Here is a 14,076-nt window from a genome sequence, read left to right as displayed (position 1 = left end):
AAAACATCAACAATTTGAAACCAGTTTTTAATCTCAGAAGAGATTATTCATTGCTTGTCTTCAAAAGGCATGAGTATGATTTAATACAAATCGAAGTTTTCCTCTTTGAGTTGATTTCTATTTAAATGAGTTTACTACAGTCCTTTAGCAAAACTAAAAATTTGATATCAAAGTACAATGACAAGCAGGTTGTTTTGCATAGTAATAGATTTTATGTAAAAGCTCCCAGAAGTAGGGATGTGCCTTTTCAGATCATTACAGTACACAAGTGATTTAATGGAGTGCCTTGAATTACATCTTCACTGATTATACCGACTTTTTTCTAGCTTGCATAAAGAACAAAATAGAATATAATCAATGCATATTGTGTAGGTTCTAATGGCCTACCTTAGACTTGGAAAAAAGCACACTCAACTTATTTTGTGAGGCAAACTATAAGAGCTGAGGTGTTTGCTGTTGGTGGTCAACTTTGAAAATGATTGTAAATAAATTTTTTTTTAAAGAGCTGTTTTTTGTTCTTGTATTTTTTTTCCCTTCTAAATTGCTAACCATAAAATATTTTCTTGTAATATTCATCCCAAGGAAGACATTTGTTAAAGTTGTTTCTGAATGCCAAGATCAAACTTCTGAGGTCAGAGAGATACCTCCACAGTAGATAAGGAAACAGAGCAGGCATTTGTGAACAGGAGGGATCTGGATCTAAATATCTGTCTTTCCTGTGTCAGGTTCACGAACTTTAACTTCCACCAATGTTTTAGACAGTTTTAATGAAGCTGTCTTTGGTGTCCTGTTGCTTCTTTTTGGTTTCAGGTGACTGATTTGACTTAGGCAAGGACAACAAATCTGAGTCCGCAGACGCCCAGGCAGCTGCAGATTCTCAGGCAGGATTTCTTTCACATATAATACATAAAAAGTTTTCACCAGAGTATGAAGGGAAAAAATAAAAAAAAGGAACATTGAGATTTTCCATGAGATAAAGCTTCTGTTTCCCTCCCGGCTCTGATCAAAATCAGCTCACTAGCACTCAACTCCTGTACAGAGATGTGCCATTCATTTATAAGAAAATCATCAAAGAAATACCAGAGACAGTGGTAAGAGTTGAGATTGTTTTCTATATGCACTGTGGTGAAAGTAAACCCTTATAAATATCTTATAACTGCTCAGCAGGACTTTAAAGTGCTGCCAGGTGAGATTGTTCAGCTAACTAAATTATGACTTCAGTGACAGAAATAAAATCTTGATTAACTTAAAAAGTACTGTTGGATTTCATCATTCCCAAGGTTTGCCTCAAAATAAAATATTTTAAGCCAGAGAAAAGCTTAACTAGAGGTGGGGCCACTTTTACAGAGGTGCTACAGCTTCACACAGTAGCTTAGGTTGGTAGGGATTTCTGAAATCTCCAAGTCCAAACCTGCTTCAAAGCAGAACCAAATGCAAAGTTTGGTCCAGGTCCATGGGGCTTTGACCCAGTGAGTTTGGGTGTCTCCAAGGTTGGAGATACTGCAGTCTTTTGAGGCTACCTGCTATACTGGTTGGTTATATCTCTTTTCCTTATATCAAACAGATGTTTCCCTCTCTGAAACTTTTGACTACTGCCTGTTACACAGGCAATAGTTCCATCTAACCATCTAACAGACCATATAGCAGTTCTTAATGTGGATAGAAGAGGTATCTCCAAACTCAACAACCTCTAATTTAGTTTTGTTTGGTCAATTTTTTTGCTGATATTTTCTTTCCAGAACATCAGGGAAGAATTTTTTTTTCTCTAGTACACCATAAAAAACAATACTTGAAATGATGCTGCATGAGCTGTGAAGCACATGTGAGCTAATTTATCCTCCCAATAGTTCTGTCTGAGAGTTAATTTACCTTTCTTCAGGCTTCCATTATGTAGCAAAATTTCTGGAAGGCTTCTGTTTTCTATGGTCTGTCTGTTTGACTGATAACTAGGTTCTAATTTAATTCATTTCATTACAAATTGCTTTCACCCACCTGCTTCAGCTTTTTGCTGCTTTTCGATCTTTTCCAGTCTCCCTAGCAAGGAGTCAATTTTTGTTTTGATTTGGGTTAGTTCCTTCTTGATTGTTTGCAACTCATCTGATTTCACTGTGAAAAGAGAGCAAAGATGCAAAACATGAAATGAACTATACTTTCAGCCACCCCCCATGAACAAAACACTTTATTTTTTTTTCCTTCCCGTTTTGTATAAAATCTACTCTCTCATTTCTGTCAGTATTTTTATAGATATAACTTCCAAAATGAACATTTTTAGTTAAAGTAGCTGATTCTATTCATGATTCTGAATAACAGGATTCTAAGCCCTAATGGAAAGGGGTTAGGTGGTGCACTGCTCTGTAATAAGCATTTCAGGCAAAATATCTCAAGGGCATTCTTAGGAAACCCAACTAACATTGACTGAAAAACAGCCTATACTTGAAAGAATGACTCAGATCAGACAGACAGTTCATGGTCTTGCAATGCTATTTAGCTGGACTATTTTGTAATAGCAGTGACAATAAAAAAAGATACCTCTTAGTAGCAGCAGGTATTTTTCAACAAGAGTGAATGGTAGCATAGGGCAGCCAGGAGTGCAATGCTGTGTTCTGGTCAACAACTTCATTGCAGTAAGAGTTAAGTGTTACTGCTTCAAAAGCTTTCAGTTCTGATAATTTCTTTTTCTTTTCTCAGTATAGGATGGCATAAGGAAGTATTTATTTTTATGATCACATCCAGGGACATGGAGACAATGCCTATGAATTAATAGCCAAAAATTCCCCCTTTGCTGCATCGAATTACTCTTAATTTATGCTCACTACTGCACTCCCATTGTGTAAAGTAACTGCTTTAGAGGTGCTTTGGCTTCAGAAGAAACAAAACTGCAGCCCTCATGAATGAACTCACTATTATGTCATTATCAGGATATGTTTTTATACTCAGAAAACAGTCCAAACCAATCCACTTGCACCCTGTCTGTACAAGGATATCATGCTGATGAGAGGAGAAAATGGCAATCCTGTCCTTAGCATGGGAGAATAAAATAATATATAAAGGTCAAGAGTAGATAACACAGCTGTCACTCTTACAACTCTTGTAGGAAGAAATGAACTTAAACTGTGAGGGTCTGGCAATGGAAGAGCACTGTATAGCATTACTCCTCCATTCTTACCAGCGCTGAAGGAATATATGCAATGACTTTGGTGTGTGTATCCAAAGTGATGGGAGGACCCTGGGTAAGCCTGGGAAAAGGGGTGTTCTGTCATGGAGAAGGACATGTACTCTTTTTGTCCAGATGGTCTTCTGGTTGCTTCTTGCCATATCAGGCTTGTTCATTGACTTTTCAACATGGAGTCTCATAGATATTTTTAACTGAACAGTCAAAATCTGATGAAATGTGCAGGTCTGTGAAGCTACTGTCTGCTTCAATGGTAGTAAATGAGCATGTGTTTTGTTCAAAATCAGCCTTATTGTAAACTTGGAGCACATTTACTGAGGTTGAAACCAACATTTAGAGTCTGGGTCATGTGCATGATAGTTACAACCAGACTGCTAAAGGCAGCAGGTTGCTACATGCTGTAATGAAATTGTTTAGTCATGTGTTCATATTGAGAAATTGGATATCTCTCACTATCATAGGCTGAAACCTTTGATCTCATATTGAATGAATGATCTCATATTAGAGAGCAAAGCTTAAAAGTAACCTTTGTGCTAGACCATTATATGCTATATAGTATTTGACAAAATTATTCTGAATATTTATAGAGCAAGGTTTTAAAATGTTAGAAAAATAACAGGTTACTGTCCAGTCCCCCAGCTCTGTACCAAAACATTCAGATTCTGACAACCATATATTTAGAAGGTTAATGCTTCCCCAAGGGCACTGGCAGGTCCATTCTGGAGGTGCAAGGCAGCACAGATTCCAGGCTGAAATGGTGTGAATCTGTCCAGTAAGTGTTTATAGCAACCTGCTGTGAAGCCAGCTGGCAACATATCCTGTGCAGCCAAGCTGTTGAGCTATAGGTGCTCCGTGAACTGGCAAACAGCAGGCTTGCCAAGGCTAAAAGGTGACACTGCAAGGACCTAATGGTATTTGTTCCCAGTGAAAAAATAGTTTCAGAAGACTGCACCAGAGGGAACACTGACACAACAGTGAGGTTTCAGTAACAAAGATGGTATAAACAACTAAGGAGTTTTATTAATGCATTGCAAAATTCTCCTATGCCAAAACTGTTTCTTCAACCTTTGGTCATTCATCATTAGTAGGGTGATTCTATCATACGGTCAATCATTTAAAGTTAACACTAAAAATCTGTACAAATTCAAAATTCCCACCCTGGTTCCCACATTGTGGTGAAGTTTTCAATTGTATTAATATGCAGAATTAATTCTCCTAGAGAAATTCCACTCTCAGTTACATTGTACTGCACATTTCTGCAGTAAGCAGCAATTACTGAAGAAGAATTATGAAGTGTTCTGAGGGACAACAAGCTGAATATGAATGAGCCAGCAATACATGCAAAGAAGGCCATCAGCATCCTGGGCTGCATTATTAGGAGTGTTGCCAGCACGGTGTAGGGGGATCTCTCCCCTCTGGTCAGCACTTGTGAGGCCACATCTGGAGTACTATATCCAGTTCTGAGCTCTCCAATACAAGAGGGAATAAGGAAGACAAAGCCAGACTCTTCTCAGTAGTGACGACTACCATGTCAAAAGCTATTGGCACAGATTTTAACACATGAAATTCCATCTAAACCAAGAAATTATTTTTTTCTTTTCTTTCTTTTCATTTTATTTGTACTGTAAGAGTAGTCAAACACTTGCACAGGTGGCCCATGGAAGACACGCAATCTCCATCCTTGGAGATATTTAAAAGCTATCTGGACGCAGCCCTGTGAAACCTGATGTAGGTGGGCCTGCTTGAGAAGAAGAGTTGGACTAGATGAGCTCTAGAGGTCCCTTCCAACCTTAACCTTTCTTTAATTCTGTGATATAGAGATTTGGAAGAGCTTCAGGCTTTTTAATCACAGTGTTATGACAAAGACAAAATGTAATGACTTTAAATGCTGTTTGTTAAGATTCCTGATTTGAGTAAATATAGTCTCCTTTAAAACTTGGATCTTTTTTTTTCAAACTGATCTCAGGCAAGAAATGGTTCTGTTGATAAGCATGAAACCAGAGCTATATGTGCTCAAAATACTCGTTCATCTGCTTTTGAGTGATAGAACAGGAAAATAAAGTAACTTACTGCTGAGTTTTTTTGTTTGCTTTTTTTTGTTTGGTTGGTTTGGGGTTTTTTTGTTTGTTTGTGTCTTTTTTCCCTATTAGCAGATAAGCAAAGGAGAGCAGGTGACAGAAAGGCATGTACAGAAAGGGGAAGAACTTAGTAATGATATCACTGGTACCTAAAAAGCCTATCTCCAGCAATTCTGATACAAAATAGTGCACAAGCAGGTGATATTTTCTGATGACATGAAATTGGAAGGTATCATCTATTCAGAGTGAACTGGGATGGAGGGAGGAGTCACATGATTCTTGAGGAATCCTACATTAGAAAAAGACGAAACGTAATTGTAATGAGAGAAAGTCCTACCTAATTAACCAGCATCAGAACTCCTATTCTTAAAGTTGAAACTAATCAGCAGAAAAAGGAAGGTACAGAAATATCCTGGGGTGTAGTTGTAATCTCAGATTGACAATAGGTTATCACTATAGTACAGCCATGAGAAGGAAAACGCAGTGCTAGGCTGTGTCAAATGGTGTATTTGTTAAAGCTGGGCAAGTACAATGTCATACAAAGACCTGGTGAGAGCTCATCTGCACAAATGTGCCCAGGTTGAACCACTGAGTTCTAGCAGGGATGTGGGGAGAAGGGCCAGGAAGATGGAATGGAAAGCCTGTGCTGTGACAGCAGAGCTTTCCTGGTTCGCCTGAGGTAAAAGAAGGTAAAAGAAATAAAACTTTTAAGCTAAGACAATGTTGGTACAATAAATGAACAGATGCAAAACAAATTCAAGCTGGAAATTAGAAGAAACAGAGGCAGACAAAAGCCAAACCCTGACTAGCTTTAACATGGAGCTTAAAGGATCAGATGATGTGGCTACTTGCAACAGTAAAGAATTAGATTCTGTGACCCTTTCCAGCCTTCTGCCAGAATGCATCTTTCATTGAAGCATATGGCACCAAAGGAGGCAAACTACATCCAGATCAAAGTAAGAGATTTAAAATTGAGGTCAATCACATTTTTAGAAATGAAAGTGTTACTCTTGATTTACAGCTATATTTGTGAAATATTTTTTGTCATAACTACAAATTGATTCATCCACAAAGCATGATTGGAAAGAAATGTCATGTATTTTTATTTAAACCTTTCAGGTTTAATATGAAATATTTCATCATATTGTATTACTTTAGATTTCTCTGAAAAATGGGTTAGCTGATGAAGCTAAATATAAACTATACAAGTCAAAATGAATTAATTTAAAGGCACGGTTCAGTACCTATTATAATATTTTAAGTGTCTACTCCTTAATCTCAAGCACACAGGGTATTAAAAATTTCATTAGTGTTTTCCTACTGTTTTCAGATATGTGAAATGGAAGTGCATACTCCAAGAGCTTAAATTTCTATACTGTCAGAAAAAGTGAGGTTTTCTCAGTTCAAAATAGCAATCTGCATCTGATGCTTCATACCATTAATATGAAAAACTACTATGTGTAGTTTCCATGCCATAACATGCTCCATTTTGTCAGTTACTTCTGATAACTTAGAAAGGTTGATTTTTTTCTAGTCTTTGGAGTTAAAAACAAAACAAAATATTGCCAACTGATTCTTTTAAAATTATATATTGAGGTAAGAAGTAAAATAATCCTAATTTTTTTTTGTTTTGGAAGCAAACTTAATACACAAATTTCCACTTTTTAGTAGAATAAGAATCTACTGCACTGGAAGACATTATTTTTGCAGATATATTCATCAATAAGCAAGACATTTTTGGTATTATGTTTTTATAACATCATTAATATGTGCCACAACAATTGCTGGGTGGCAAAAAAACTGGATGGATGGTCAAGCCCAGAGAGCTGTGATGAATAGAGTAGAATCCAGTAGGCAACTGGTCACCAGTCATGTTCCCCGGGTCTCAGTTTTGGGTCCAGTTCTCTTATCAGTGATCTGGACAAGTGAGTTGTGTGCACTGTCAGTAAAGTTACAGATGATACTAAGTTGTGTGGGAGTGTTGATCTGCCTTAGAGGAAGCAAAGCTTTATGGAGGGACTTGGATAGACTGAGTGGATGGGCCAAGGTCAGTTGTATGAAGCTGAACAAGGCACTTGGGTCACAGCAACCCCCAGCAGTGGTACAGGCTTGGGGAAGTGTGGCTGGAAAGCTGCCCAGTGGAAAAAAGACCTGAGGGTACTGCTTGACAGCCATCCAAGCATGATCCAGTGGTGTGCCCAGATGGCCAAGAAGGCCTAGAGCATCCTGGCTTGTATCAGAAATAGTGTGACCAGAAGGATTAGGGATGTGATTGTGTCATAGTACTCGATGCTGGTGAGGCTCCACCTTGAGCACTGTGTTCAGTTCTGGGCCTCTTACAAAAAGGACATTGAGTTTCTGGAGTTTGTTCAGAGAAGGACAATGAAGCTGCTGAATGGTCAAGATAACAAATGCTATGAGGAGTAGCTGAGGGAATTGGGATTGTTTAGTTTGGAGAAGGCTGAGGGGAGACCTTATCACCCTTTACAACCACCTGAAAGGAACTTGTAGTGAGGTGGGGGTTGATTCCTTCTCCCAAATAACCAGTGACAAGATGAGAGGAAATGGCTTCAAATTATGTCAGGGCAGGTCTAGATGCATATTAGGAAAAACTTCTTTACTGAGTGGCCAAACATTGGAACAGGCTGCCAAGGGAGGTGGTGGAGTCACCATCCCTGGAGAGTTCAAAAAACATATGGATGTGGCACTTCATGATGTGTTTTAGTTGGCACACTAGTGCTGGGTTTGCAGGTGGACCTGGTGATCTCAGAGGTTCTTAATGTTTCTATGAGACTTTTCTTGGATTGCTGCTTTTCAGAAGTAGGTCCCTCAAATCCTAGTAATTTCACAGAGGGCCCTGTCTGTTCTGACCTTTAATACTACATACATGAGTTGATTTTCTGGATCCAGTCTGTGTGGAGAACAGCTATGAAAACAATTATGCCTATGAGATTTCTACTTAAATCTGAAAAGTCTATTTGGGGATGTGACCTCATGAGAGTTTTCCTAGAAAGGGGTGAAATCTTTCAACCACAGGCAATACTATTTTGAGATAGTTAATTCTGAACCTGTGATTAAGCTGGTTTATGGTCCTGAATTTTGTTGAAACTCAAAATAGCTTCCTTCCTATAAATTATGTTTGAAGAGAACCCTTGTTTAACTAGCACTAAATTACAATTAGAACCAACAGTGCAATAGTTCAAGAGGTTCACATTAGCAGAGTAGAATAAGGTGCAACAAAATATTAAATTTCTTCATCCCACAATTCAATATAACCAACTTTCTCAAGAAAATTGCACAAGAAACTGCAAAACACACATTCTCTATTTTCCAACTTGAAACCCCTAAGGGAATGGCTTGGTTATTTTTCTGATAAACGTCTTACAGTAAGCTGATTACATTCCTGTCCAAGTCAACAAAATCATGTTTCTACCTTTATGATGGGTTGGTTGGACTTGATAAAAAGGGAAGTAATTCCACTGGGAAATCAAGCATGAAAGTCTGTATACTGTGTGCCTATCTCCTTTTAAAGGTGTCCTGCGTGCAGAAAGAATATTTACTGCAATTTACTCCAACATTATAGTCTCTGCAGCTGTTTTCCAATTGCCATTGTTAGGAACTGAGGGTGGAAACTAAACAAGGGTCAAAACAACAGCCTGAGTTTTTAGTAATGTATCTTGCAGCTTTCCCTTCAGTGTTAACAGAACTGTATCCAAAGATGATCTTGTCACCAGAAGCTTTAAGACTAACAGTTTTAGAGCTCACATTACACCTGAATACTTTGAAGGATACTTTCTCTGGGGCATAGCACTGTCTGCTAGGATCTCTTCACTCCTGACAGCATTTTCATTAAATAATTTAAAGATTCTGCAGCATTTGCCACGTGCAGACAGTGGCTAGTGGCTACGGGTATTAGATTAGGATTAAATTCTATGATCAAAGAGTCATATCATAAAAAGGTTTGACTTGGAAGAGACCACAAAACCCATCTAGTTCCAACTCCCCTTCATGGGCAGGGACACCTGCTACCTTGAATGCTGCCAGGGAGGATATATTCACAACTACCCTGGGCAGCCTGTACCAGTGTGTGACCACACTTACAGAAAAGAATTTCTTCCTAACATCTCACCTAAATCTACCCCCTTTCATTTTAAGGCCATTACCCCTCATCCTATTGCTACATTCCCCTGTAAGAAGTCCATCCCCAGATTTCCTGTAGGCCTCTTTCAGGTACTCGAAAGCTGATATAAGGTCTCCTTGGGAATCTTTGTTTTTCCAGGCTAAACACCCCTCAACTTTCTCATCCCATCTTTGCAGGATAGGTGCTGATCATTCTCATAGTCCTCCTCTGGATTTACTCCAACAGGTCCATGTCCTTCTTGTGTGGGGGTCTCCAGATCCAGACACAGTACTCCTGGTGGGTCTCTCAAGAGTTAGGAGGGGGAGAATCACAACCCTCAACCTGCTGGCCATGCTGCTTTTAATGCAGCCCTTCTTTTAAAAGAAGGATGCAAGCTTTCTGGGCTGCAAGCTCACATTGCCAGCTCATGCTGAGCTTCTCATCAACCAGCACCCCAAAGTCCTTCTCCTCAGGACTTCTATGATTTGTGTTATACATTACTGATCTATACTGTACATAGTTCAAGTCTTGACATGGTACTACAAAACATTTCCTGAAATGCAGCCATATTTTAATGTTATTTGCTCTGTCTCATTCACCATAATGGAAGTCCAGATTTATGGCTGTGAGATTTATTTGACACCTATTGAGAAATAGTAAGGTCCTTAGCTCTCTATAAGAATTTTAAAGTAATTCTTCTAGACAATGACAAATATCTACATGTGTCTATATATGTCTATATATGTCTCTCTATACATAAATATATAAACTCATCTGAAAATAATTTTTCTCAAGGCACAGTGAGTCCAAAAAGCCCATTATTGTTACACTACAGTTTAGGACAATTAGTGAATTGAATTCACCAATACTACGGCCTCTCATATGGATGAGACAAGAGATTTAGTGAATTAATCAGTAAGTGATTATGATCTTGAGCTTTATGTTTTCTTTTAATTTAATATAAGGAATATTAATTCATTACTTTAAATTACTAAAGTATTGAGGAAAGATAAAAAGTAGCTCTTGACAAGAGGATTAGTTCAAGATGTGTATGAAAATGTCTAGCCTCATGTTCACCCTCCAGAGAACAAAGGAAGTGTTGTTACTCCCAGAGGACCTCTTAAAGTGTGAGTGAGCTCCATAGTATGAAACCCCATATGTCTTCCTGTGTGCTAAGTACCAAATCTCCCATTATTGGTGATGGATATCTAGCCCATTCATTCACTGGAGATTTGTGTGTGATTCAACTGCCCAACCGACAGAGCCTCTCTTCCTCATCCTTGCTAAGAAATGGCCTGATCTTCTTGCTTTTTGATGTACAACATCATTTTTAGCTCTTCCAATTCTTTCAGCCTTCTGCATATTTATAACATGATTTTTTTTCAAGGTCTCAGATACCATCAATGATTAAAATAGGATCAAGAACAGGACCGCAAGAGCTTCATCACTGCTAGATGCTAGTGTGTGAGATATGAATATCCTATTCAAGCAGAGTATGTAACTGGCTCATGTTGATGCCATAATTAACCCCTCTTTCAATAAGACAATCTATTGATAGTTCATGGTTGTGTGTAAGACAGCATGATCCTTTGCTGGACAGTCTGGTACTGCAAATGTCTTATTGAAGTCCCTTCATTCTTTCTAATATCTGTTCCCTACCTGATCTTTCTCTTCCTCTTCCAGTGACGCTTCCAAGGACAGTATCACTCCACATAAGTGGCAGGGGAAGACAGGTAGGTGCTGAAAGATGCACGAAGAGGAAAATGAAGTTCCCAGGACCTACTTAGAGGTGGGGAGCTTGGTGAACATGAAGGGGGAATGCCTACTATTTTAAGGACAGCTTACTAAAGACAGGTTGAATAACCAGAAGTTGCCAATCCTGTTTTGAAATCCCTTTAGAACAGGCAAAGATATTTTGCCTCTTTGTAACCTGTAAGGGATCTGGCAAAAAAACCCACACACAAACCAACCTCCCCTGCCACCCTCCCTTCCTCCCAGACTGCTCCCGTGCAGCTCATACACAGCCCTTAAGTCTCAGCAGAAATTGGTATGCCTCTATAAAAAGTTTTTGGAATTGCATTTTTATTGTCTGTTCACAACACCTCATGGTACATAAAAAGTCAGGATGATAGGAAATTTTAAACATACTTTTTCTGAGGAGTAGGTCAAACGCTATTGAAGGGGTTTCCTTCAATAGTTACATCTCTCTGCTCTTTGGCCTGCAGGAAAAGCAAGGTAGCTTTCCTAATGAAACTAGGTTTTCAGGCTAAAGGTTGAAGTTAGGAAGTGACTACAATAGAGCTGGGTGGTGGAAGTTGTCTGCTTGTAGAAATTACTAGGATGCTTATTTCAATAATATCCAGCTGATGTGAGCAACTCACATTTGGATCCTGAAGAAGAAGCCCCACTTGAAGTGGATCGTGATGCTCCTTTCACGGAGAAAACCCCTTTGCCTCTGCGAGTTGTTGTCACAGCCACACGAGGACGCTTCAGAGGAATCACTGCACGGGGTGGTGGGGGGACACGGCCGTGGTAATCAAACAACCTAGGAAAGATTAAGTCAGCTGGACTCCATAAAACCTTCTGTGATTTGAAGTCGTGGAGGCCCTGTCAACTACATTTTCATGTTGTCTTAGAGAAAATTACCCTTTGAAAACGTAATCACTTTATATCAGAGTCAAATTAGATTTCAAGGACCTATGCACATTAAGTGCCACATTCAGATTTCAGTCACAGACCAGTGTGCAGCTCAGATTTTTCATTTAATTTAAATGAAGGATGCATTATGGGACTCTGCTATTTACAATATAGAAAATTCATATCTTGTTTTCCACAGGTTTGAATTATTTCATTGCACACACGTAACAGCAGTACATTTTGTTGTGATGACATTTCAGCTCCTTTATTCCATGCATGGATTACATTCTAGTTTTCTATCCTTTATTCTTAAAGACAGGAAAAGAAATTAACTTTCCCAATGCCTACCATCACTATAAAGAAACATCCTGAAGTTTTTAAAATGGCAAGTCTTTATAGTGAGGGACCTGTACACCCTTCTGAATGAATAGAAAATATATTCCAGCATATATTCTCTTCTTTGAAAAATGAATTGATGTAGAATCACTACAATACCCTAAAATAAAGGATGTTTAATAAAAACACATAAAGCATGTTTAATAATAATAAAAAATCTATTGAAAGACCACTGGAGCAAGTAGATATTCAGATAATTATCTGTACAGTCAGTATAGGATACTCTACAACCACAATGAACTAGTTTTCTGAAACAGAATACCCTAATCCTAAAAACACAGTTAACTAACCTATCCAAAAGAAAATAAAGGCAGTAGAAAAGGCAATCAAAGCTACAGATATGCGTAAGCTATGGGCTTTTGTATAAAAGCTATGGGCTCTCAATACTATAGGTCAGGAGAAAAAAGTTCAGAAAATTATTTCCTGTTCAGAGACTGAAACAGAGGGACAAGAAACACTGGAAATTTTCTTGAGTTTCTTTCAATTGATACTTGCAGCTAATAATTACAGAAATGTAGAACTTCTTGTTTAACTTTCAAATTCTGTCACACATTTGGACAGATAATTACACATTTCAAAACAGTCAGATGAGAAACAGTATTTCCCTCACCACAGTGTCTAAACAGCATACTGAAAGGGAAGTAGAATCAAACTTCAGTCTTCTAACCTGTTTTTTAGCAAGTAAAAACCCAATGCTTAGATTCCAGGATCCTTAGTACCATCTGTACTGTAATCCTACAGACAATATAACCACCTCGCTCTTTTTCCATAGCTGCCTACAAAATGTGTCACACTGCTCCTGTTGCCCCTGCTAAACTTGAACTCCTTGGCCTTGAATATTCTTTCCAAATAAAGAGTTTTGAGATATTGTGAGAATTACTATACAATTTTGTATGAAGATAAACACTGATAACTTTCTGGGACTTAAACAAAAATATTACTTTCTATTGTCACTCATTATTTGTCCCATTGGATGATCTATATTTTTGTCAGCCTTTCATTTGATGCTACTGAAAAAAATGCTTCAGGAGAGCTCTAAGCTATCATGGAAAAACTTGTTATGCAGTAATTTCAAAAATGTAATAAGAGGCATAATTATTCTTCCTTTTTTGAAAGATATAAAAAGACTATTATTTAATATTGCTTTTCTTATTTTTATTTTTGAAATTATGCAAAGCTTTTGGGCTTCATATTTTGCTGCACCAAATTCTATATATTTCAGTATTATGATTGAATGAAAAAAACCACAACTTTCTCTTGCCAGTTTTGAAGCACCCTGAATGTTTTCCTTCTGCTTCTAATACGAGAAATGATAAAGAGAATTGTTTAATTCTGAAGTAATTCCTTGTCCCAATAATCACTAATCATGTTCATAATAGCACTGTGATAAGATTTTATTTTTCAACACTAACCATTCTTGCCACTCTTTTCTGACACTACCACTGCTTTCTTCAAGGTAAGAAGAAAAAATAACCTATGGTTTTGAATAAAACACAGAAATTCAGAAACTTCAGAAGTTCAGAAATTCAAAGAATCATAATAAATTTCATTCATATCTATTTCCTATCAGCATGTTGACGGTACACTGAACTCTCCATGGAGTTTTCTTTTCCATGCCAATCATACAGAGATTTTTCTATTTCAATTAAATTGGATCTAACAGGTAGACTTAA

The 14,076-nt window shown here is 37.9% G+C and overlaps 1 protein-coding gene across 3 annotated transcripts in view; it reads right to left on the bottom strand.

Annotated features, from left to right (window-relative positions):
- Positions 1-14,076, bottom strand: part of RALYL (RALY RNA binding protein like) — a 193,460-nt gene that overhangs the window by 20,596 nt on the left and 158,788 nt on the right. For 2 of the 3 annotated variants that reach the window (XM_030446212.1, XM_008493528.2), the window contains exons 5-7: positions 11,752-11,915; positions 11,030-11,110; positions 1,993-2,106 (exon numbers count right to left, since the gene is read on the bottom strand). In XM_030446212.1, the coding sequence (XP_030302072.1) occupies positions 1,993-2,106; positions 11,030-11,110; positions 11,752-11,915 (359 nt within the window). The remainder of the gene's footprint in view (positions 1-1,992; positions 2,107-11,029; positions 11,111-11,751; positions 11,916-14,076) is intronic. The other variant, XM_030446213.1, reaches the window with a different exon arrangement.

This window comes from Calypte anna, chromosome 2 (assembly GCF_003957555.1).
Source record: "Calypte anna isolate BGI_N300 chromosome 2, bCalAnn1_v1.p, whole genome shotgun sequence".
In the NCBI taxonomy this organism is placed as follows: Eukaryota; Metazoa; Chordata; class Aves; order Apodiformes; family Trochilidae; genus Calypte; species Calypte anna.
The sequence above is the reverse complement of the archived record's forward strand: the minus strand, read 5'-3'. Positions and strand labels throughout refer to the sequence as shown.